At 50.6% G+C, this 23684-nt stretch overlaps 1 protein-coding gene across 7 annotated transcripts in view; it reads right to left on the minus strand.

Moving 5' to 3' along the window:
• Positions 1-963: 963 nt before the first annotated feature.
• Positions 964-23684, minus strand: part of Rgs6 (regulator of G protein signaling 6) — a 564321-nt gene continuing 541600 nt past the window's right edge. For 5 of the 7 annotated variants that reach the window (XM_052739378.1, XM_052739381.1, XM_052739380.1 and 2 more), the window contains 3 exons: positions 22221-22274; positions 10418-10484; positions 964-1857 (listed from right to left, as the gene is read on the minus strand). In XM_052739378.1, the coding sequence (XP_052595338.1) occupies positions 1694-1857; positions 10418-10484; positions 22221-22274 (285 nt within the window). In that variant the 3' untranslated portion in view covers positions 964-1693. The remainder of the gene's footprint in view (positions 1858-10417; positions 10485-22220; positions 22275-23684) is intronic. The other 2 variants (XM_052739382.1, XM_052739384.1) reach the window with 2 other exon arrangements.

A 23684-nucleotide genomic window follows, 5' to 3' on the forward strand; every position in this document is an offset into this window, starting at 1 on the left:
TTATAAGGAGGAATCTAAGTGCCTGCGGTAGCTCTCCTGTGATGCACAGACAGGAGGCTTGTGGATCTGGGGTTGTGTAGAAGCAGGTCTGGACAGGCTTTGCAGGTGGGGGCTGGGCAGATGGGTCACAGGATGCACCCAGGAGGCTGGGACTGAACAACACTTGGGCCTTTGGTCACCAGCTGGTGAATTTGCTTTCATGAGCAATGCTTTTCTTTTTTTCTTTTTCTTTCTTTCTTTCTTTCTTTCTTTCTTTCTTTCTTTCTTTCTTTCTTTCTTTCTTTCTTTCTTTCTTTCTCTCTCTCTCTCTCTCTCTCTTTCTTTCTTTCTTTCTCTATCTTTCTTTTCCTTCCTTCCTTTCTTTCTTTTTCTCTCTTTTCCCTTCCTTCCTTCTGTTCTTTCTTTCTCTCCCTTCTCTGCTGATATACTCCCAAGGGAGAGTTTTCCCCCATGGCCAAAGTAGATCAAAAGAAGGGCCCACCTGACAGGTGTTGGCAGGGAAGTGCTCGTGGAAGACAGTGCTTGAATTTAAAAGCGTGGTGCTTGATACAGCGGTGTCTGAGGGCTCATGGCAATCACAAGAACAATGTCGATGACAGCTGTGCTGGCTGCCATTTTCTAAGCACCTCCTGTGTGTTCAGGACCCGATGTGGCGCTTTACGGGCATGACTTCACAGCCAGGTTGGCAAATGGTTATTCTGACACATGGGAAGAACACAGGACTTTCGCAGGTTCTTGCCCAGGTTGCTTCTTCCTAGATGACCGGCTGTGTTTAATAGGGTGCTTTGGCTGGGCCCTCAGAATGAGGTTGAGAAGGGAATCCTGTGTCTCTGGCCTGGACCTGTCACTGCATATTGTGTTTTAGCTTCAGGCATCACTGAGCCTTAACCCACTAAGAGTCTGGCCAGGCCTGGTGCCAGCCCTGCGATCCATCCACCTCCAGGAACTTGGGCTACCAGTGGGGAGACTCCCAATGGCCCCCAAGTGCGTGGCCGTGTTTATTTCGAGTGAAACTTGAGGGAACAAACCAAGGCGCAAGGTTCAAAGTCATGAGACAAGAAGAAATGATGTTTTTAAAAGATCGTCACCGGAACCTTCAGTGTCTAAGCGACATACTCCGTCATCTGCAATGGTGCCTCTTTGAGCTCTGGACCCTTGGGCATTTATGGCACCAGAGGGTGGCCACCCGACCCACAGAGGCTGCTTTAAAATTTGGTCTCAGAGAGGGTGGGAAGAACTTGACGTGCCGTCAGTGCTGAAGATGGGATTTCTGACATTTTTATGTGAAAGCGGTGTCGGTCGCCCGCCCGCTATACCCGGGTGGCTGCCAGTGGGGGGAAGGGCAGGTGGCAGTGGGCACTGTGAGCGCATCAGAGAGAGGAAGGAGGTGATGCGTAATACTATGTGCCCGGGTCCGCTCATCCCTCTGAAGTGTGCTGGAAGGCATGATTCCCCCGGACGACTGGACAGGTGAGGTTATCGTCTCAAGCGACAGTCAGACAGGAACCCCACGAGACCTTCTCTGACCGAGTTAGAAATGGGCCCTTGGAGAGAGTAAGCATTGGTGCGAGACTGTACAAGAGAGAGGCTGTCAACAGGGGCCTCTCCCCGGCTGGCCCAGCACCCGGAGACTCTTTCTCTCTGGTCTCCCCATTCACCCACCACATCTCCCCACCATGGCTCTCCGCGGCCTTCACTCTTTCTCCTTCACAGCGACCAAATCTCCCCGCAAGGAAGCCCTGTCGGTGGATGAGGAGCGCCTCCTGCCCGGGTGCTCTGCAGGCCCAGGCCCTGGGCTGGGGACGGTCAGGAGGACTGCATCAGGCCCGTGAGGCGCTTGCCCGCCAGCGACTTTCCCTGCAGAGAGAGAGCCACAGAGAGCACGCACAGGTGTGCAGACACACAGAAGGACAGAGACAGAGAGCCAAACAGGCGAATTAATTGTTGTAGGAGTCACTCTGGCCAAACGATCCACTATCCAACCCAGCTGAACCATGTCGATAGGGGATCTCTAGGGAAGGAAGCCCCAGCTAAGGACAACTGAAAAAATAACAGGACTTCAGGCAAGTGAAGGGAGCGAGTGGATGGGGCTAGCACTCTAGCTGGGGTATGGAAGTTTTACTTACCAAAGCCTAGGCATTATAGCCCTCAGACCCTTTAACACCTGTGGGCTGTCCTCACGTTTGATTTTATTCTAGCGTGGAAGGAAAAGGTGTGCCGGGGAAGCCTGAGGTCAGGAATGGTGGGCTGACGCAAATAGACGATGACGATAGATCGGGGTTGATTAGAAATTAAGGAATTAATTAGTCACGGGAATTCTGAGAACTGAATCCTACTTGAAGTGAAGGCTTGACGTAGGATGTGGGGACTTTGGTCTCTAGGTGCTGTGACTGGTAACATGACTGGGAACGTCAGTGTTCTCTGGAGCCCCCGGAGGGGCCAGGAAGGTGCGCTCCTGCTACCTCTTATGTTTTTTGACTCCCCACAGTAGTGCCCAGGGGTCAGGTGTGACAACCCTGGACCAGGAAGCCTATGAACTCTTTACTTAAATCCCATGTGGCCATTATTCTCAGAATCAAAGAACAAACAGGACCATGAGGCCTGGAACACGAGGCACAGAGGTCCTGGGACATTCTAGTTGTCTACATGCTCTGTTGGGGTGGTTGAGGAGCCTGTGATCTGGAACAGAATTCATTACTGGTCAGCCCAGAGAGGCACATGGACAAGTGAAGCTTGATCTCTCTGCTTGATTTCCCTGGACATGGTTTCTACTCACTCCCTGTGCACCCTTTTTGGAAATTCCTATTATTGGACAGGGGTCTCAGAGAAGAGTGTGGCTGGACCCAAGCAGATGCGTCGCCATGTCTGGGAAAACATTCAAAGCCCGTCCTGCTATTGACAGTGGGTCGGTGACACCATCACCAGCTGCAGAGGGCAGCAGATGATCCCCCATCAGCAGGGACTGTGGAGTTTGGCAGTGAGAGCACATGGGCCAGCCGTTCCTCATGCTCATTTCCAAGTGGGGTGTGAGGGCTCATTTTGTTTACTGGGCTTGACTGCGTGTAAGCTGGATGTAATTAAAAAAAATTGATCTGGTTGGTGAAGCCTAGTAGGGTACTCAATAAACCTGCTGATTGATGAATTGATGGATAATGGGCAGGTCTAATGAACGAACAAGAGCTTGGAGCTGGCAGGATCCTGGGCTGTGTATCATCTGGCTTTGCTCTCTATGGAGGGACACAGTCAGCCTAGCTGAGACTGCTGATGGCATGGATGAAGGCTTGTCCAGAAATGGAATTGCCCCCAGGAGCTGTCAGAAAACTGTATCTACTCCCCTTCTTTTTTTTCCTGTTCCTTTCCTTCATCTCTCCCCTATCTTAAAGAAAAATCACACATGCAAAACACACACACACACACACACACACACACACACACACACACACACACACACATACACACACACCTTCCCCGTCAACAACCTTATCTCATTCTTCAGATGCACTAAACTTAGCCTGGAGCAAGTTATGTTTATACCAGGCTAAAGATTTTTCAGTCAGTTTTAAAAAAAATTCTTTGAGGGTTCCTGTGCCAGTGTATGTATATGCCTGTGTGTGTGTGTGTGTGTGTGTGTGTGTGTGTGTGTGTGTGTGTGTGTGCGCGCGCACATGTAGTTATATGCAGAGGTCAGAGGACAACCTCACCTGCCATTTATGAGAGGCACTTGTCCACCTTGGTTTTTGAGACATGGTTTCTCATTGGCCTAAAGCTCCCCTGATTAGCCTAGGCTGGCTGGCCAAGGAGCCACAGGGATCTGCTTCTGTTCACACCTGGGCTGGGATTACACCCACATCCATCTTTTTATGTAGGTACTGGGTATCAAACTCATATCCTCATGCTTATGTGGCAAGCATGTATGTACCTAGCCATTTCCCCAGCCCATCCTATGTCCCATTCCCAACTTTAGCATCACTAAAAGGATGACCAGTGCTTTTGCAGCAGGGACAGTGCCACGGTGCCTCTTAGAAGACAGACACAAGCTTCCAAGGCCTCCATCCCAGGTTAGCCATCACTTTCCAGGGTGTGCTTTCTCACAGGGAACATTCGTCATCCTGTTGATTCATTTGGGAATGTGCCTTCTTGGTGTAGGCATAAAGGCCTTCTGGGATGATGACAATATTACTTCCTGTCACCTGTGTTCACGCCTGTTGCTGCAGTAACCACACACTTATCTGGCTTCTCTTCCCCTCTACCTTTCCTCCACCAGGGTCCCAGATTAAACATTATATACTTAGATACCTGTGTCTGAGTTGCTATACATGTTATTGAGGGTCCAGTTTAGTGAAAATAAAAATCACTAAATTTGAATAAAAACATTGCCAATGTGTCCAGGCAGATCTCTGTGAGTTCGAGGCCAGCTTGGTCTACATAGTGAGATCCAGGACAGGCACAAAACTACACAGAGAAACCCTGTCTCGAAAAACCAAAAAAAAAAAAAAAAAAAAAAAATTGCCAATGTGTGTGTTAAAAGCTGAAAGACAAAGACGGTAAGGTTTACCAGTTGCCCAAAACCTCATTATAGTTCCATCTTCATTAGCGAGGTCATTTTGGCTGCAGAGGCACTGTGTGTTGAGGCAGGCTAGAAAATTTTTTTCCTGGAGGATTGTTCTGAGTGATTTTAGCCCTGAGGCACCCCTACCTTTCACCTTTCCCAGCTCTACAGAAAGAGCCTAGCTGGATTTGGAGGCGATAATTAATCTCTTCCTGCCAAAAACAGCCTCACAGCCCTGACACCAAGGACCTGTGGCCAGCCTGCAAATGGTGTGCCCCACCCCTTCTCCCCACTTCTCCCATTTCTGGGGACTTGAGGGATGAAGGAGGTAGCTAACCAGCCCAGCATCTGCTCCTGAGAACAGTACCAGTCTCTCAGCATCCAGGTGGTGGGATGTGGCCTTTTAGTCCTTTTCTTACTGCTGAACTCACACATTTACCAAATGCCAGCTCTGATGCTAAAGATGGAGGTCAGGAGGGTTCGCTTGGGAGATGGCTTGGAGAGCATTCTGCTCAGCTGAGATGGTCTAGCTGCCATCCACCTGCCACACCATCACCCCAGAGAGTGAGGCTGGGCTATTGGCTGCAAGGAAGTTAATCATACAGGAGCAGGCAGGGCTGGATACCTGACCAGGGGCTTTGGGGGAAGAAACTGTGAGATTCCCCCTGGCTCAGCAGCAGCCTGCCTTCTGAAGAGCTAAGATTCCTGTGGTGTTCAGGGATCAAAGTGAAATCCTAGAGGCGAAGCTGTCTCTTTTCTGAGTTGAGCTGCCCCAGAGGCTACACCCAGTGGGCTTGTAGGATGCTTACAGCATTGGCTCTACCCAGAGACAGGAGAGCCTCCTCCTGTACTCCGTAGGGCTCTCTCTTCCCCTCTACTTTTTCTCCCAACCCTGCCTCCAGCTAGAATGATTCTGAAAGAAGGGGTGTGGTCGTTTTGCCCATGCCTGGCACTCATAGAGTTACAGAGGCAGCAGCGTTGGGGTGTGTGTGTGTGTGTGTGTGTGTGTGTGTGTGTGTGTGTGTGTGTGTGTGAATGTGTGGTGTTCCTCAGTGCCAGTCAGTTGGGATTGGACTGTGGTGCCAGCTCAGCCTGAGGCCTTGGTGTAGCTGAGTGAAGCAGAGGGTGGTTGAAAATGCTATTAGCAGGCAGCCTTTGTCCAAATGAGAAAAATGTACAGTGATTAAGAACTGAACTGTGGAAGGTACATCCCAGAGACACCAAAGCCTTGCACACAGACAAAGCACTTTTCACCTTCCACACCGCTTGGCGAAGTGTAACCCAGGAGAACTTGGGATGCTTAAGTTTCCTGGTTCCCAAAACAACCCCGCACATTCAGCCCCCGCCCCCTGCCCCGACAGATGATTTCAGCTCTGTGGCCCTTGAGATGGCTAGAAGCCCGGAAGAAGGTGTTACGGGATCCTTTGTGTCTGAAAGAAAATGCACAAAAGGCAGAGCTCCCTTTTGTGCCGTGCCAGAGGAAGAACCAACATGCTGCTGGACATGCCGAGGCTCTGGGCATCACATTTCTAGATAGTAACCAACAAAGCATGCATGACTCCAGGACCAAGAACCTTTGTCACTTACTTACCTGGGAGACTGAGGCTAAGAAACTCATTGGCTGAGAGGAGAGCTGTGGCGTCAGAGGGAAACCCCTGCGGGGGGCGGGGGGGCGGGGGGGGGTCACAGGGCATACTGGGGATAGCAGAGCCAATCACTAGGGTCTCAGGGTGGGGTAAGGGGACTTTGTCGGATGGTGGGGCGTAGGTTACATGGGAGTATAATTTATCAAATTCATTGAATCCTATATTTCAGATCTGCATTTTAGCACATACAATCAGAATTTAAGAGAAAAGCCACAAGAAATAAGATTAGAGAGGGGAAAAAAAACCCAGCTGTCTCATCACCGAGTTTCTACCTTTTTCTCTGTTAGCTGCTGGGTCCATCTTTACCATTCTAGAAACTGAGTGCTCCCTCCTCCCACCCAGGAGAAACTCAGATCCCTCTGGGCAGGACTAATTTGGGGCACTATTTCTAGCTTCCATTGATCCCCGCTGAACCCCTTAGTGTGACACACAAGCATTTTTCATCCTTGCTAATGAAACGTGGTGTTCTGCCGAATTGGGCACACCAACTCAGAGATGGGCTGTCCTTTCGAGAGGAGTGTGAAGGTCATCTGTGAGTTGACGATGCTCAAGCTCACAGAGGATGTATGTTTGCAGAATTACAGACTCAGTGGATGCAGGTGGGCCGGGCCAAGGACAGCAGTTGGAAAGCCGTGAGCCAAGTTCTGGCTAGGGGTCCTGGTGAGGGTTTGGCAGTTGGGGACGAAGCAGAGGATATGTCTAACTTCATCAGTTCTGATTCCTGGGGAGCAGAACTCCTGGTGCTTTCCCCTACACTGCGTAAGGCAAGAGGAATTATTTGGATAGAAAAGTATGAGGAATTCCATGACCTCTCCTTTCCCAGTGATAATGGAAAGTGGAGAGGGAGAGGGCTGCTTCTACGGATGGTCTCAGGGGTCTGAGAAACCCTGACAAGGGGATGGTAGAAGAGCCTTTACTTAGAACGATTTCAAAGCATCTTCGGCTCCCTGTCTTTTCTTAGCTTGTTCTCAACTATGTAAAGTGGGGGCCGAAGAAATAGAAAATACAAGTAATGGGACATGCTAAGTACTACCTGGGCTGCATCCAGAGTGGGGCCAAACAGGGCAGCCTGGAAGGAAGAGGATATTTCTGGGCTGCTCCACCCTGCCACAGGGCATCCATAGGGTAGGAAGCCCATGGCAAGATTCCTGGGGGCTGATTCCTCCAAGGCTCTCATCAAGCTTTCTGATCCCTCTCAGGGGCTGAAGGGCTTTTGATTTGTTCTAAAATATTGTTTCTATTTGAGATTATATAAGAAGGTATATCATAAAGATGAAAACAACCCTCAAAAACAAGAATAAAGACCCCACAGGGGTAGATAGGTGAGACTCAAGCTAGTAACAAAAGCACATACCTGAAAAGTGGTCTATTAGGTAGATCGGATTGATGATCTATCCGCTTTACAAAGTAAAAACAATCAAAAGAAAAACCACAGAAACAGCCCCCTCATGGTGTAAACAGGTGGGGCTCAGTGGGCGCCCCGGTTAGTGACGGGACTACGGAATCTGCCCAGCAAGCACATCATTTGAACACCGGGACTGATTTCAGGTCCAGATCCCTCACTCTAACACCTACCGGTAATTTTCCTTTGTCTGAAATTTGAATTTAGGCAAGATGAGCTGCCAGCTACCCTAGCTGGATGAATGCAAATGGGCCAACCTGTCTCTTGACCTCCTCGGAGGCCTTTCTCTTTGAATTTCTAATTCTTCACCCATTAAGTGGCATCTGTAGCTCATGCATGGACTTCTCTTTGCAAGCATACTTTTCCCATTGCCCAGGCCTTGGTAGAGGCAGGGTGGAGCTGGTCCCATCACTAGGGATCTGGGTTATGAGACAGTTCATGGCAACTGCCCCCCGATGGTAAAACTTCCGACCTCTGGGCATTTGACAGACACTTGGACAAATGCCCATGACATCCTCACTGGTTACGTAATTCTTTATCATCATGTAGTGTATGAGGGAAAAGATTCCAGGAGAGCTAGAGAGATTTGCCTGAGAGCAGACAGCCACACTGGGGCAGAGACAAGTGATAGACCTCAGGAACCACCCATCTTCTTGGCACAAACCGGCCATTGACTCTCAAGGGAAGAGGCAGATGGGAACACCCAGGCACTAGGTGCTCCTCCGCACTTACACTGGACCAGCTTTCTGGGCAGTGTGGGGTGCTCTTCCTTGAATATACTTGAGCCCACCTCAAACAATTTCTTCAGTGCTCAGGGGCTTCCCTTTGCTGTACTTGGGAATTCTGTGATAGGGGAGGGATCCCTCGTTGACTGGCAAGCCTCGTACAAGGTGCCTTTGCCCACTGCACGGAGCCGGGGTGCAGGTGGGCATGGTGCATATAGATTCACAGTGGTGCTGCCTGGACACACCCCGGTGAAACCATCGTTGTGTTTGTGACTGTGTGTTCCTAGTGTCTTTGAGCTCTCCTGTGGTGACTTCAAGGACAGAAGCAGATTGTGACATTGGCTTTTCTAAGATGGGTCGGGCAGAGTGGGCTTAACTCCTATTAGAAACGACCCCATTTCAAGTCATTATAGACCAAGTGCCCAATTGGGGGTATCCCAGACAGGCTAGGGAACCCTCCCTGGATGGTGTCCATGGACCCTGGCTCCTGCCTCCCATCAAAATCATTACTTAGGGTACCTTTGCGGAGCTAACGTTTGTCTGTAGGTTTGGGCCAGCCACGGGAGACCTTCTTCCATATCCCTCCAGCTGCACAGAGACTAATCTGGACCCAGGCAGGGATGCCAGGAGAGACGAGAGAGCAACAGCTGAGCCCTGTACCGGTGGCAGAATGCCCAGACATGGACTCTCTGGCCTCCTTTCCAAGTTGTGCATTTCCATCTCCCCTGCCGCTCCACCTCCTCTGCGGTGGAAACTGCTCCCCCCACCGCAGCCTACAGGGCCTTCGGTCTCTCTTTCCTCTCACTCCAGTGGAGCAACCTGCCCCTTCCACCATCAGCTTGCAGGAACTTCTTGGTGGTCTCCGGCAGGAAGGGGAGGGGAGGGGGCATTTCGCTCGCAGAGCCCTTCAGTAGCATACCTGCCTGGGGGCCTGTTCAATGTCTGCCTCATGCTTTTCCTCTCCTCCCCCGCCCCCCCCCCCAAATGTACACGGAGATCTAAGCTCTGGTTTACTCCAAATTAGGAAAAGGCCAAAGACTCAAGGAAACAGGGAGATGACTATGTTGCTATTGGCAACAACTGGATGCTCCTGTTTTTCCAACAGGGAAGTTCAAGTAACCCTCGGCTGTGACTACAGGGCACAGGAAGCTAAAGCTTAGTAATTTGATATTATGGACAAGTCGGCAGAAGAAGTCGCTTGCTTGGCAGTATGAGATTCTCCTGGGGACCTGTGAAGATTTCAATGCCATCTACCCGAAAGGCACTTATCTCTTGCAAACATACACACTGGCGGGTGTCCCTAACTATGGTAGCTGCTAAGGCAGAGCCCAGGAGGCAGGAAGACAATTTCCTGGTTTGCCCCTTGCCCTCTGCCCACCCAAAGCAGAATACTTCATGAATGCCCATGTCTACTTGGAGGCTTACAAAAAGAAGGCAGTTCATTCCCCTAATCTCTTTACCACCTTGACTGCAATTCAGTGTTTTATGAGCTAGGCATCTGGGCATTCTTAGCCTGGAAAGGGGGAGGCTAAGCAGCATTCTTGTGTCAACTGGATAGGACTTTGGGCCATTGAATTTCTTAGCTTTGGAGAACCTTCCTACTTCTCTTTCCCTGCAGACTCTTCTCTCATATAGGAATATGAGGGCTTGTGCTTCCCTGAGGATTCAGTCCTGGGGTTGCAAAGGAAGGGTTCTGACAGCCTTGTTCTGAAGAGGAAACCCCAGGTCAGTGCAATTGGATTTGAAAGCACCCACGAAGTTGTTAGGAAGCGGGTACCCTGAGCCATGAACTGTAGGATCCCTACCTAGGATGGTATTTATGCATTGCCTCCAGGACAAAGGACTCACATTGGTATCATGTCTGGGATACTCAACTCCTTGTTTCTGAGGAAGACAAAACTATGGATGTCAAAAACAGGGGTACTAAGAAATGGGTGCCACCGACTGTCCGTGGGGCCAATGCTTGAGGATAGGAGCTACGAGCAGAGTCAAGGCCACAGACAGACAGACAGATTATCTCTGCTGGACGGTGGAACACTGTCTATGCAGAAGGATCCCCAAGGTTAGAGAGTGTACAGACACGGGCATCACTCACCCACTGCTGGAAGGAAGCCACCTCGGGGGTGAAACGCGGCGGCCATTCTGACTCTGCGCCAGCAGCACTGGGCAATTGTGTTTGGGGGGAAGGGAAGGGAAGAGTAACTCATCCAGCTGCAACCGTGAAGACCTGTGGCTTTAGAGGAGCCCCTGCCCAGATGCGCAGGCAGCCGTGACAGACATGCAGTCCATGCACAGGCACATGCAGGCCTGCAGCATATGCTGACACATGAACCATACACCCAACACCTAGGCGTGTATTGAGAAGGCAGCGCATGCACCTGCGTACACTCCTGGACGCGTGGATATGCAGCCGTGTACACACGTGTGCATGTCCACGGGGACAGGCATTCACATAAGCATCTCGTGCAAGATACATAAGCAGCGATGAGGCTAATATATAACCTCATGTACATCAGCTCCCAACAGCGCCAACCTTTGACAACACTGTGAACTTGAATCTATCACCTTTAGAGACATATAAAACAACAACAGCAACAAAACCCCAAATTCTCCTCAGGAAAATCCATTTGTGTCACCCCTGTCTCTACTAACATTGCCAGCAGTAGGAGCCCGCACCCCAGGGACCCGGCTTATGGAGGTGTTTTAGAGCATTCCCTGCTTCTTGCTTCTGAGCCTTCCAACAGCCTTGCTGTGTAATAAGTGCTTAAAAAAAAATAGAAACCCCTGTTTATCTGGCAGATGGAGCAACTGGCCTCGGTGTGAGGTTGCATTGCTCAGGGTGGGTCCAGGCAGGCAGACAGCTGAGAGGTGAGCTGCCCTGGAAATGCGGCTGTGAGGGTTGTGCTTGGAAGACTGGATTTTACACGCCTCTTCGGGAAAGAGCCATTCCTGGTCTGGGTCTGGAGAAAGGAGACATCTTAAAGTCCTGGGCCTTTGTGGGAGTCCCGAGGCCAGGTCTTGGCGACCCAGCAACATTTTAACTGTGGCCTTTCCCACCTCTTAGGTTGATGAGCTCCACAGCCCCAAGGCTTCCTGGGAAGTCCTTAAGAGCCCCAAGAAATAGGTCATGTGCCAGAGGCTGGCCTCTTGGGCACCGTTGTCCCTCTCCATTCCCCAGGAAAGCAGATGAACTAAGTTTAAAGTAGGCCAGTAATGATGGCTCCCGTACACTGAGTTGTTATCGTGGTAGCCATTGTAGTAAATGAACCTTGCACATAGTGTCGCTCATAGCCCTCAACTATAAAAATCAATACAGAGATACCTATCTCACGGAATGCTGTTGAGAACTAAGGATGCATTTCATGAGAAATAATACTAAATACTTGTCAAATACGTAGGCTGCAAATAGTGTGCTCTATGTAAAATTTATACTTCATCATTTACTATTATTTCTCTTTTATAGAGGGAGAAACCGAGGCTTGGAGTATCTTCTCACAGTCACCTCACTCAGGGATAGAGTTGGAGGAGAACCTAAGTCCGTCTCAAGCTATGCCCAACATGACAAGGTTAACACCATGAGTTCCCAGGAAATGGCAGCTGTCACTATCACATTCTCACTTAGTGCTGACCTCTGTGGTGTGAGGCAGGATTTGTTACACCCCTCAGGTCCGTGAGTGACTTTTCCAGGCCTTACATGAACATCAGGTAGAACAGGCGAGTGAGGATTCCATTTTAGCTGCCTGCTTCTGATTCGCTTCCTTTTCTGAATTCCTGTGAGCTCTAAAGGGACATGGCTCTCAGGGGGAAGAACAAGCAGGTCATCTGTGATAGGGATGAGAATGCAAGTGGGGACACTCGGCCAAGCTTTTGACATTTAATCCCAGGTGGTTAGTCAAAACCCAGCTCCATCCTCTAGTTAGGGACACAAGCAGAGGTAACTGACTAGGAATAGGAGCAGGATGAATGGTTCTAAGGAGCCAGGTGGGAGGCCCAGCCAGGGGCCAGTCCAGGATAAAACTCCTGCTGGCAAGATACACCTCACCAGGCAGTCCTTGTAGTCTCTGGGGAGCATGGTCATAATGGGAACCTGACCCAAACCTGGAAGAAGCTACCGAAAGGCAGGTCAGGGGCTCTGGTGGCTACCACCCAACCCATTCTCCTTGGTGGTCTTTCTTATGATGTCCTACAGACCTAGGAATTAGTCAAGAAAGCTATGATTGAGGACTAGCAAATGATGGGGTCTGAAGTCCCATATCATTATAAGGAAACCTTTGTCGAGTATATGATCTCTGGTCATGATCACCCACATAGGATAACGGTTGCCCCTCTGTATATTCTTTAGGGGTGCTCTGGAACCTAATAGTATCTATCACCCAGCACAAATTCTGCCTGACATTTTTGCTGCAGACTACAGGGTTGCATTTTTGGTTCTTGAAGGATAGTCTGTGTATTCAACAGGAGGGACTATGAGCCTGCTCTTTGTGGAAGAGATGAAAGTCAGAGGTATGTGGATAAGGCCAGGTACCTCTGGATCCCTGAATCTCCCAGCCCTATACCTCCTAGGTCAAGGGATTGACCTGCTCCTGACAGGGGTTTAAAGGAATGTCTGAGAACACAACAACCACCAACCCTGTCTGAGCTTTCTTCCACATTAAAAAAAAAAAAAGTCTTGTTAAAACTTTGCTGACTTTACCAGGATCGCCATGTTTAATGAGAGGCCTCGACGAATTTGAAAGCAAAAGATGAAGAGAGGAAAAAAGCCATGAGCTGTAATCACCATAATTACACAATCCCAGGATGAGTTGAAAGCAGCCCCTGGTGAAGCCTGAGAGAGGAGGGAGTGTCATCTGCAATCGGGTTGCTTCTCAGGACAGCTGAAAAAATGTGACATGAAAGCCCTTCTTTCCTGTCCCCAGAGCTGGGTCTAAGATGGGTTCCTTAGGCAGGACCTGGGAGGAGGGGCGTGCAGGGAGGGCAGTCATTTTCTGGTCTTAGCCCTGGAGGCATGTTAGGGTCCTGGTATCAGCGTCTTTGCCAGGAATCTGCAGTGGCATTGAGTAAAAGTACATGACGTCTATATTTCAACAAAATACCCATCCTCATGGGAACTGTGACAAGCCATGCTTTTTCCAACCCAGGGCCAGGATGCTGTATGCTCTCAGCTGTGCCCAGCCCCCTGTGCCAATGAGTGCCCGTGTCCTTCACTGGTTGACCTCCTTTCAGGCATGCAGAGAAGAGAGCCCTGTTGCCCAGGGCTCAGCTGCAGCAGCAGCAGCAAATGGTCAAGGTCAGGGAAGGGGAGAGGCATGGATGATGTGTGGAGGGCAGAGATTCTGCTTCTTGAGTTTCCCTGGCTTTCTCTGTGTCATTGTTTACTTGTTATTTTTCCAAGGCAGACCCCTGGGTCCCTCTTCTCCAATCTCAGCAAACTCCCTCCTTATAGTCCATTCACCTTTCCCACAACTTGTAGACCACTGCGTTAAACATGGCGAGGTTCCTTAGGAAATACTGAGTGCAGACTGGAATTCCAGTTGGAAGGCACTATAGAATTCAGCCCAGAAAGCTCCTCTGCAATGTTCTTGACTGTGGAGTTTGTAAATGCTGTCAGAATATTCTCCAGTGGGGTAGTCTTCCCCGTGCCTTCTGTCCACCTGTTCTTCTTTACCCTTGGGGACAGTCTAGATGGGCCCATTTATTCTGGGAAACAAAGATGATCACCGGGTTTGCTTGAGGTCAGACGTCTTTATCACCCCTGTCTCCCTTGGCATGACCGTCATAGTCCCTTTCTCCTCTGAATTTCCTCTGGCTTACCCAAACCCCGGATAAGATACAGAGGGTTAGCAACAAGATGCCCAGAGCAGCACAAGTCAGGGAGCACTCCGCAAGGCAGGGAGCACTCCTCTGGTGTTTGGCCATGTCCATTTCTGTTATCACAGCCTCAAGCTAGAAATGACAATTGCCGAGGGTTGGAGAGGAGGGCAAGGGGGAGACATTAGTTTCCATCTTTGGGTTGAAATCTCACTAACACCAGATTTTTTTCTCTCTTTTAACTATCCCCCCCCACTATCGTAGGGATGCTGTTATTAGGGTCACCCAGGAAAAAGAGAATGGAATGCCCTGCCAAACGTTAAGCCAACGAGGCCCGCTCCTGTTTGAGACTGGACTGTTACTAGGGCGACAAGGACTTGGCCATGATAAGGGAGTGTACAAGATCCACTGTGGTTTGGGCCCTGTGTCATTTTCCCACCCAATAGGGAGCTTCCTTGAGACCCCTCAGTCACCCTTCTCTCCTTGGCTGTACAGACACCTCAGCACTACAGTCCTTCTGGTTGACCTCCTTTCAAGTCTCTCCTCCGGTGCCCCAGGCGGCCATTGGCTCCCAAGCAGCCTCCTATAGGCTTTTCCTACAGGGCGCACATCATAGGCGTGCCCTCCTTCTAGGACACTGTGCTTTCTTAACTACGCTGCAACCTGAGAAACTCATTAGCTGCCTTAACAAAGGCTGGTACCTACCCCTTTGTTTTCACAGTGTCTCATTCTGTGCGGGGAGATGGGGGGACCTGGACATCTCACTGCTTAGCTTGCTAGTCCTCTGATCTTAGGCTCCCCTGCTTCTATTTCAACTCTCCAATTTGGAGAACAGATAGGGTGGAGTCTCCTTGACCTTGGGGTAGGGAGGCCTTGTCCTCTTCCCTGGACCTGTAAGCCTTGAAGTGGATTTCTCTACTCTGAACTGCTGGCAGGATTGAGGCAGATTTGTTCCCTAAAGAGGCAGGCACGGTCTCTTGAGTGGCCTGCCTTCTGCTGCGCAGGGTTCTGGCTCACCTTTACCCTCCGCCTTCTCACTGGACAGATGGGAGCTCATGAGGTTCCCATGTGGGCACACGGGGGGGCATGTGCCAGAAGAGTCTGGCTGCACAGCGACAAGGAACAGGCTGAAATCCCACCACCCCACCAGCCACTGCTGAAGTGAGATCACCTTCCAGCAGGCTGACTTTCCTAAGAGGGGGTGGCCAGGAGGCAACAAGATGGCAAAGGGCTCGGGTCACCTCCCAAAATAGATCCCTGCCTGGCACACATACACAGTCTGCCCCCAGCCTGCCCCGCCGGCAGACGGACAGGGATGAGATCTGGATGGAAATCGGCTGCTGTAAACACACAGCTGAGCCCTTCTGCCTCAGAGGACTTGGATTTTCAGTTGACTGCGTGGCACACTGGGGTCTGAGAAAGGCAGAAACAGTGCTGTGGGCGGGGTGGGGGGGTGGGGGTGGGGGTTGAGGGGTAGGAAGGAGTAACCATCCCAGAGACGTGCTCACTTCAGTGTCTTGATGCTGAACCACCCCCACGAGTCTTCAATGAACTGGTACTGGGTGGCCAGGGCGTTTTGGGGTACTTTCAGCTGTCAGAGTGAATCATCAGTTGTAACAACTGGGGTTCTGGTGGCAGGGTCTAGGGATGGTGAGTCGCCCCCAAATGGCAACAAAACTCTATATAAAGATGAAACAAAACAAACCCCTCCCTGTTCCCAGACCCTGATGTGGCGATCAGTTCATCAGGGTATCTATCTTCCCTACCTTCCAGCAGCCTGGCAGGTTCAGTTGCTTTGGTAGTTTATGAAAAACAGACCTCTACACTTTCGTTTTTACAGCTATTAATTGTGTGCTTTATCACACTTCCCGTGGGCCAAAATAGAGGGCAGGGACGAGAGGATACTTGGCCTGCCACCGACTGTAACTGCAGCCTCGTCATCTCCCAGACCCCCTTACTCATCTCTAAGAGTGTTCAGTGACAGGCTCAGAGTTCCCTGTGGAAGCACAGGGCATCAGTGATGACTCCCAGATGGCCACACGTCATTCCTGGTCGTGAGCCCAGATTCAGCAGCAGCAACCCTGGGACCACTGTCCTGCCTAGCTGACCCAGGCAACCTGCCCCTGACACTTGCCACTGGGCATCCTGACCTGAAGGAGGGACTGTTGAGCTGGCAAGGCAAGATGGCACCGCTCCCTGTTCTCGGTGACCTCTGCCTGCTCTCCAGCTACTCAGCACAGGAGTGAGCTCTGGACTGTTGAAGGGCCTGGCCTGTAAGACAGGGAGCTGTGGCTTCAGTCTTCCTGCGGGTGCCTCTCTGGGGTTTGTAAATACTTCTGACTCCATTCTACCCACTATTAACCTCCAAGGCTGGCAGACACATCTGAATCAGGTGGCTAATGGGACAAAAAGGCAGCTCTTCTCTGATTCTCAAGAATGATTCATACAGCTCCGAAGTCCCAGTGTGAAGAGAGGCACACACCTGCAGAACATTCTCAGCTGGGCAGGAACGCTAGAGATTGACCAGTCCAAGCCATTATATAGGGAAGGCAGGGGAGGGGACAATAGGTCTCAGAGAGGGCTAGTTATTTGCCTGGGATCACACAGCTAGGCAGTAACTACTCTGCACAGAGGAGTCCTGGGAGACATTGATGCTGCTCTGGGGAAGGAGGCCTCACTCTTCCCCACCCACGTATTACGATAGCTGTCTCTAGCCGGGGTATCCCTGTGGTTGGATAGATGGGAGAGGCTGGCTCTAATGTCTGGAACAGAGGTTTCAAAAGGACCCGAGGACTGTTTGCCATCAAAGGCAATCCTTATGTAAGATGTTTCAGCCAGTCGTCGCTAGCTGGAGACCTGAAAAGGTTTTCTGACTGAGGTCCAGGCCTTCCAGGACTCTGCTGAGTCTGTGTTTGAAGACTCATTTCAGCAGGCCATTCCTCAGGAAATGCTGAGGCAGAAGGAAACAACCTCAGGAGAAGGAGATGCTGCCCCAGGGTCAACTACCCTGGTTCCTCAACCCTTCCTGAAAGCCCCAGCCTTGTGGCCCGAAGAGCTGCCTGGAGGGCCCAGAGGGAGGCTGAGTCCTGCATCCAGCAGGTTCCCTCTAGCTTTCGGTTGAGGAGGGAGGGGACAGGGGAATGACAGCTGGCTGGCTCCCTGGGCTTCATTGCCATCTGACTTCCTCCACTCCCACCCTGCATTTCTTGGCAGGCAGGACACAAAGAATGAAAAGCCCAAAAGCCAGAGATGCCACTGGTCACGTGCCAAAGAGCCCTCTGCTTCCAGCCCTCGCTGCTGGAGTCTAAGAAATACCATAGCAAAGCCACATTCTCCTAGGGGTGGGTAGAAACCCGCTCCTCACCCCTTTCCTCTGTGGCCCCTGGCCCTGCTCAGGTACCTGTTTTCTGTCTTTGCAGTCCATAACTAGAGCTGATGGGACTCTTAAGGGGGCAGCTGGGGCTTTAACGGGGAAGGTAAAGACGAGTGACTGCCAGCTAGCTACGCTGGGGCCACCATTTCTCTCGACTTAAACGTCATCACACTTCGAGGTGTCTTCCTCGATACTGTGTGCAAGGGACAGGGGACTTTCTCCTCCCCGGCTCAGAGTTCACACCAGATGGCTTCAGCTGCCATCCAAAAGAGGAAATGGTATTGCGGCTGCTCTTTGGCTGGGGCCTCTTTGCTTCCTCTCACCCGCCCTGCCTCCCCAGAAGCCCCTGGTCCTCGGCCAGAGCTCTGCCCTGATGCACAGGCATCAGCCTGCTGTCAGTCTCCGGTCAGCTCTCAACGCGACATCAAAGAGAGATCAGGGCGAGGAGACTTTCCATTCTGGCCACCCACCCGCCTCTCTTCCCACACGCTACCATTTCTCAACCACAAAACCCGGAAGACAGCAGAGTCTGGCAGGCTATAGAGTCCTGAGCAGGGGAAAGTAGTCCGTACTTGGAGATAGCCTTCTCCTTCGTGGTGAGGAGCGAGGGGCTTCCCGCCAAAGGACCTCAGAGAACGTGAGACAAAAGCAGCCCGCAAGGCATTGCTACGAGGATAATGCTGATTTCAAATGTTGTGGCCACTGTGGAAATGAAGTGGCTTAGTGAGAGAGACTAAGGGGAGATGGGCTCTGGTTCATGAAGGGATCCTTGCCCTGATGATTGACCCAGCTGCTGACATCTTGGTGATAACTGCCACCTGGCATGCTAGGGAACCCTGGCCATAGTCATTCCATGTGACACAGGATGAACCAAGTTTGTGACGATAGTTAGTCTACAGCAGTTAAGAGTGTGTACTGTTCCTGCAGAGGACTCGAGTTCAGCCCCCGCCCCCCGCCCCCGCCCAGTACCCACATCTGGTGGCTCACAACTATCTGTAACTCTGAATCCAAAGGATCTGACTCCCTTGTTTGGACTCCATGGGCACCAGACTCACATTTCCCTGGTTAATAAAATAAAATAAAAAATGTAAAACAGAGATAGTCAACCAAGCATTTTTGGTACTGGCCACTGAAACCTGGATGTATGATATATGATACGTTAGGAGTGTTGGGAAAAGTCCTGGTACATTCTACTTAGTCAAGGCCCATTTTTGTCTGGCTTGGCATCCATGCCCCTTCCTCCTACCTTGACCTGTGGGAACTTCATCTTCTTGCTACTCGGAGCATGCTCCTGTCAGTAAGTCCCTAAGACACTGTATTCGGAGCCATCCTGGCTTTGTCTGCCCCTTCCTTTGGTCTCTCAGCACCTTACACCTTTGGTGTCTAGCTCTCGGATTCTAGACTTTTCTGAAACAGGTTCCTTTGGCCTGAACCCATGTTTGAAAGCCCCTTGAGAGCTACTGTGCATCATAGTCCTCTCTGAAGCTAGAGCTTTTTGGAGAAGGCCACCGTGCACAATGGTGTGGCTTATTCACTGTACACAGGTAGCAGAGAGTGGAGGCTGAGACAAAGCCTGTGATTTGAATGGCCAGAGGGGTCACATGGGGCTGGGCCCACCAAAGGGAGCCCTGTTCTCCATCCTAAGGCAAAGTGCATTATGGGTTAGCTGCAGCCCACCAAAGATTTTCATTCACATTTGGTTCTAAACCTGGCCTTTGCCATCAGATAAGCAGGGTTTTTAGGTAAGCTCTGTGGTTCCAGTCTGCTAGATGACGTGATGCTTGGCATTGCACCCTCAGCATTTTCCTGGCACATTAAAGCCTTGGGTGACTTAAAATGAAACCTCCGCTGGAGGAAGAAACCCTCCCAGCACCGCTTCTTGGGATGGTCAGGCCCCTCTGCATGGCCTTAGATGCCTCCATGAAACGCTCAATTACTCCTAAGGAATAGATGCCTTTGGCCTTTGACAGGCAGTCCCACCATGACATGAAATGCCTTTTCTCTGCAGATGCCCCTCCTTTATCAAGGAATGAAGAGATGTGGCCGTGCTCCTGGGGAGAATTCTGGACTCACACTCAGTCTTGAGAAGACTTCAGCTGACTAGGTTCTCCAACTGCTCAGACAACATCCCCTGCCCATTGATTAATCCTAAATGGCAGTCAGCCCCATGCCCTTATTAGTGAACTGCCTTGCTTTTCCCTACACGTTCTCCATCAGTGGTGAATATGGGTAATCTGCCTATTGATCTGAGTGACATGGGGGTGATACCAAACCAGCCCTTCACTTTGTTAGCGGTCAGCAGAGGAAACACAAGCAAATCTTGCCCCCTCCTCCCCTTCTTCTCCTTTGCCTTTTTGAACAATGTAAATCTTCTTTTAGAGAAGTTGAATACTTGGTGAATATCATATTCAGAAAACAGGCATATTTGCTGGCTGGTTATGTTTGATTAAAATACTGGGATGTTGAACCCCGATTCTTGGGCTCTGAGTTGGATGTTACCTCTACTGCCATGGGCCATGTTCCAGACTTAGCTCCATCTGTGGGGTAGGGGTGTTACCCATAGCTAACCTATAGTTGGGTGTTACAAGGAGCGGGGTAGGGCAATCTGTGGCTTTATGGAACCAGAAAGCCTGACTGTATCACCTAGTAGAGCCTTCCTATCATGAAAGAAACTCAGGGAATCGTTCTTAAAACTTTGAGCCTTTTGTCACATAAATGCCTAAGTCTCGAGAGCTTGGGCTGTTTTTTTTTTTCTGCTTCCCAACAGCTTCTTTGTGAATCCACAGGGCATGCCAGATGTATGGAGAGGCGGGTGCTTTCCTGTTCTGCTCACCAACAGACCTCAGAGAGCCACCGAGCCAACCGCCCTTCTGAGGTGAAGGGACATCAGTAAATGCTCCTCCTGGAGCTTCATTGAGGCTGTCTTTGCCCATCCTGATACCCACTTCTCATGGAAAGCAATCTGAAGATGTTTGCACATCTTGTCCAAGTACCAGGTTCCCTCTCTTATACCTCGCCCTCACAGTCTACCTGAAGAGCATCCACAGGGCTGTCAGAGCTCAGCTTTCCCACAAAGAAAACTCTTTTTTCTCAATTTGTACCCGAGAGTCCCGGTTGCCTCTACAGCTTGCTTTTAACTTGTCAAACTCACTCTCTAAATCTTCTCCAGCTACAGCATCCAGGCCTCAGCTCAATACAGAAAGACCGCCCCATTTTCTATGACGCTATTGTGGGCCAGAAGAGGTCCCACGGGCCTGGCCGCTGACGGTGCATGTATCACCTTGATGACCACGTGACCACGGCAAATCAGCTGTAAGGACAAGGGGCCAACGGGTCTCACAGTCTGCATTTCCTGGTTTCTCTTGTGAGAAAATCTATGAAGAGAGAGAGGAGCTTCTGTCTTTTAATTGCCATCTCCCTGAGGTGTTGTGATGTGTACATTTGGTGAATTCAAAATCATGGCTAAATGTCGTTAACATGCATCCAGCTATGACAGGAAAATGGCTACAGAGCTTTCAACCCAGGATTTCTTAGACTATTTAGAAAGGATTAAAAGGGTACTGATCATACAGTAGTCATGTTTTTACAAGGACTTTGCTCTTTGACAGAGGTGGGGAAACAAGGCAAGTTAGCATCAATGGGCCCCACTCTTGGGGAAGGAGAAGGTAGCCAGCTCCATGTGCTCCCCAACTGCTACTTTGGTTGCTAACAGTTTGATATTGATTGTACAGGCAGGGTCCCATGAACTCAATGGCTTCTTCTAGACCAGTCAAGGTATATCAAGCCTTAGGCTTGGAGAAGAAACCACCATGGAAAGGGGAGATATTTCTGCCCTGTGCTATACAGATCATGGTATAGATCCCACAGGGATCTCATGGACTGCTCTTACCTGCCTCCCTTTGTGTCCTTATGTGGGTCTCTGCCTCTCCAAGCTGCTGTGTAAAGGGGAAAGGCCATTTCCCTGCAGGGACATTGAACCTGGATCCTGTTTGTACTCACTGTCAGAATTAGGGACTGGAGAGACTGATTAAAAATCTTGGCCTTGGGAAGTGCTTGGTACAGTTATGGGACCCGGTAACTATCTTCCTCTCTAGGTCACACTATGCAAATGAGGCTGACAAGGGACCTTCAGGGCTGTAGGTACTCATGCAGAGGCCACTAGCGCACACACACACACCAGCTAGACCACGTCGCCACAACCCATGCAGCACGGTTGCTTTCTGCCCACAGCAAAAGCCGTCTACGCAGCAGCAACAGCAGCTCGCAACCCGCGCTAACACAACTGTCAGGGTTCACAGAGGGAAATTTGGAATTTTTTGAGGTGAGTGATGGTTCTCAGCCAATTTGGTTCAAGGTTTGTTTCATGACCTTCTCCCCAGGCCGCTGTAGAAGATGCACAGCCCCAGCCCCAGGAGCAGTAAGGTCCCTTCCTGCTCAGAGCCTTGAGAAGAGGCCACAGGTCCCACCTATGGCAGGGCTCAGGCTGGGCCCTGAGCTGTGAACCTTCTGCAGAGGGGGCTGCTGGCTCTTTTTGCAATTCCATTCCTGGAAGAGAAGCTGCAGACACTTGCAAAAGAAAAGGGGGGTGAGTGGAGGGGAGGGGGGAAGCACTGGACTCCCTCCCACCCCAAAGAAGGTGACAACCAAAAAAATTTTTTTGAAAAACCAAAACCAAAAGCAAAAGAAACATGGAGGGCAGAAAACCAGCTGAACTTACCACACTGCGAGTGAACTTTTCTAGGGAAGTTCTACGACCTTGCTCACTTTCTGGCTTTAGGGGGAGAAAAAAAAAAGGGTAGGGAGAAAAATACAGGGGGAAAAAAATCTTCAGCTTACACGTGATTTCTAAACAGCAGCAGCCACAGCTAAAGAACAAAACACAAAAGCCAAATGCGGCAAAATGGGCAGAGAGAAGCGGCCAGAGCTGTTGGCAGAGCTGATGGAGAGTAGGGAAACAGAAGCCCAGGAGAAACACGCTGCCTCTCTGGAGCCCGGGAGAGGGAGAGCAGGGACACGCTTTTTGAAGGGCCATGGGTGGTGCTATGGAGCCTTTGCTGCCATTGGAGATGGTTGCTTGTTACTCTCTCTTGGCTGTGCTTGGAAGCAGGAGCCCTGGGTGGCTGTGGCCAGGAGGCCCCTGGGCAGCCACACGGGCCCCCAAGTGGTGACACAGAGCAGACTGGCAGTGAGAGCTGTCCATGTATGGTGGTGCTGGGGTACTGATGGGATGTCCGGAAGCAGCCACTGGGGACTCCTGAATTCATCTGTGAGTGTGTGTCAGGGCTGTTTTCTCTCTTGAGATTTTTTTCCTGCCTAGAGGAACATCTGCTAACTTCAACGACTTCCTGATGATTTTCTGTGTCCCGAGAGCAAGGAGAGGCTACTCAAGTGCTTTGCAATGACAAAGGGGGCTGAGGCCTCGGGGAACAAGCCGGAGCCCTGAGCAGAAAATACTCTCAGTTCCCAAGTAGTGGCCCTTCGAAGCTGAACTCAGGGTGTATTCCAGAAGGCTCAGGAACCCTCCTCCCTGGGGAACTGTTAGTTCAGATTCAAGGAGCAGAGGCGAGAGCAGGCAAAAGCCTGAAATGTTCTACTGCAGGCCTCTCAGGAGAAAAAGAGGCACAGTGTGAGCCTGACCCTTTCCCCAGGTTTCCTACCTGGAAAGAACAGAGTCCTATTCCAAATACCTGCTGGCTTAAATTAGAGCCCTGTCTCAGGTCCTGAGCCTGAGGTTGACAAATTCAGAGGACACACAGTAGCATGGGTGCACGCATGCATGCACACGTGCGCGCACACACACACACACACACACACACACACACACACACACACACCACACACCACACACACACACACAACACACACACACACAACACACACACACAACACACACACACACAACACACAACACACACACACACACACATACATGGACACACAGGGCAAATACTTGCAACCTGGGAACTGAAGAAGAAGCTAGGTGTCTGTGGGTCTGGAATGTGCTAGAAGCAGAGGGGTCAGGCAAAGGCAGCCATCCTTGGCATCCACCCATGTCCCCTACTGACTCAGCCAAGCTCCGGAAAGACAAATATGAAGTGGCAGAAGGAAAACACAAGACAAATGACATGTGACCATAGAGTTGAGCTGGGCTTTCTTCTCAGATAGGACCTGTGGGATCCAT

Source organism: Peromyscus californicus, unplaced genomic scaffold, assembly GCF_007827085.1.
Source record: "Peromyscus californicus insignis strain IS unplaced genomic scaffold, ASM782708v3 Scaffold_15__1_contigs__length_86483966, whole genome shotgun sequence".
Lineage (NCBI taxonomy): Eukaryota > Metazoa > Chordata > Mammalia > Rodentia > Cricetidae > Peromyscus > Peromyscus californicus.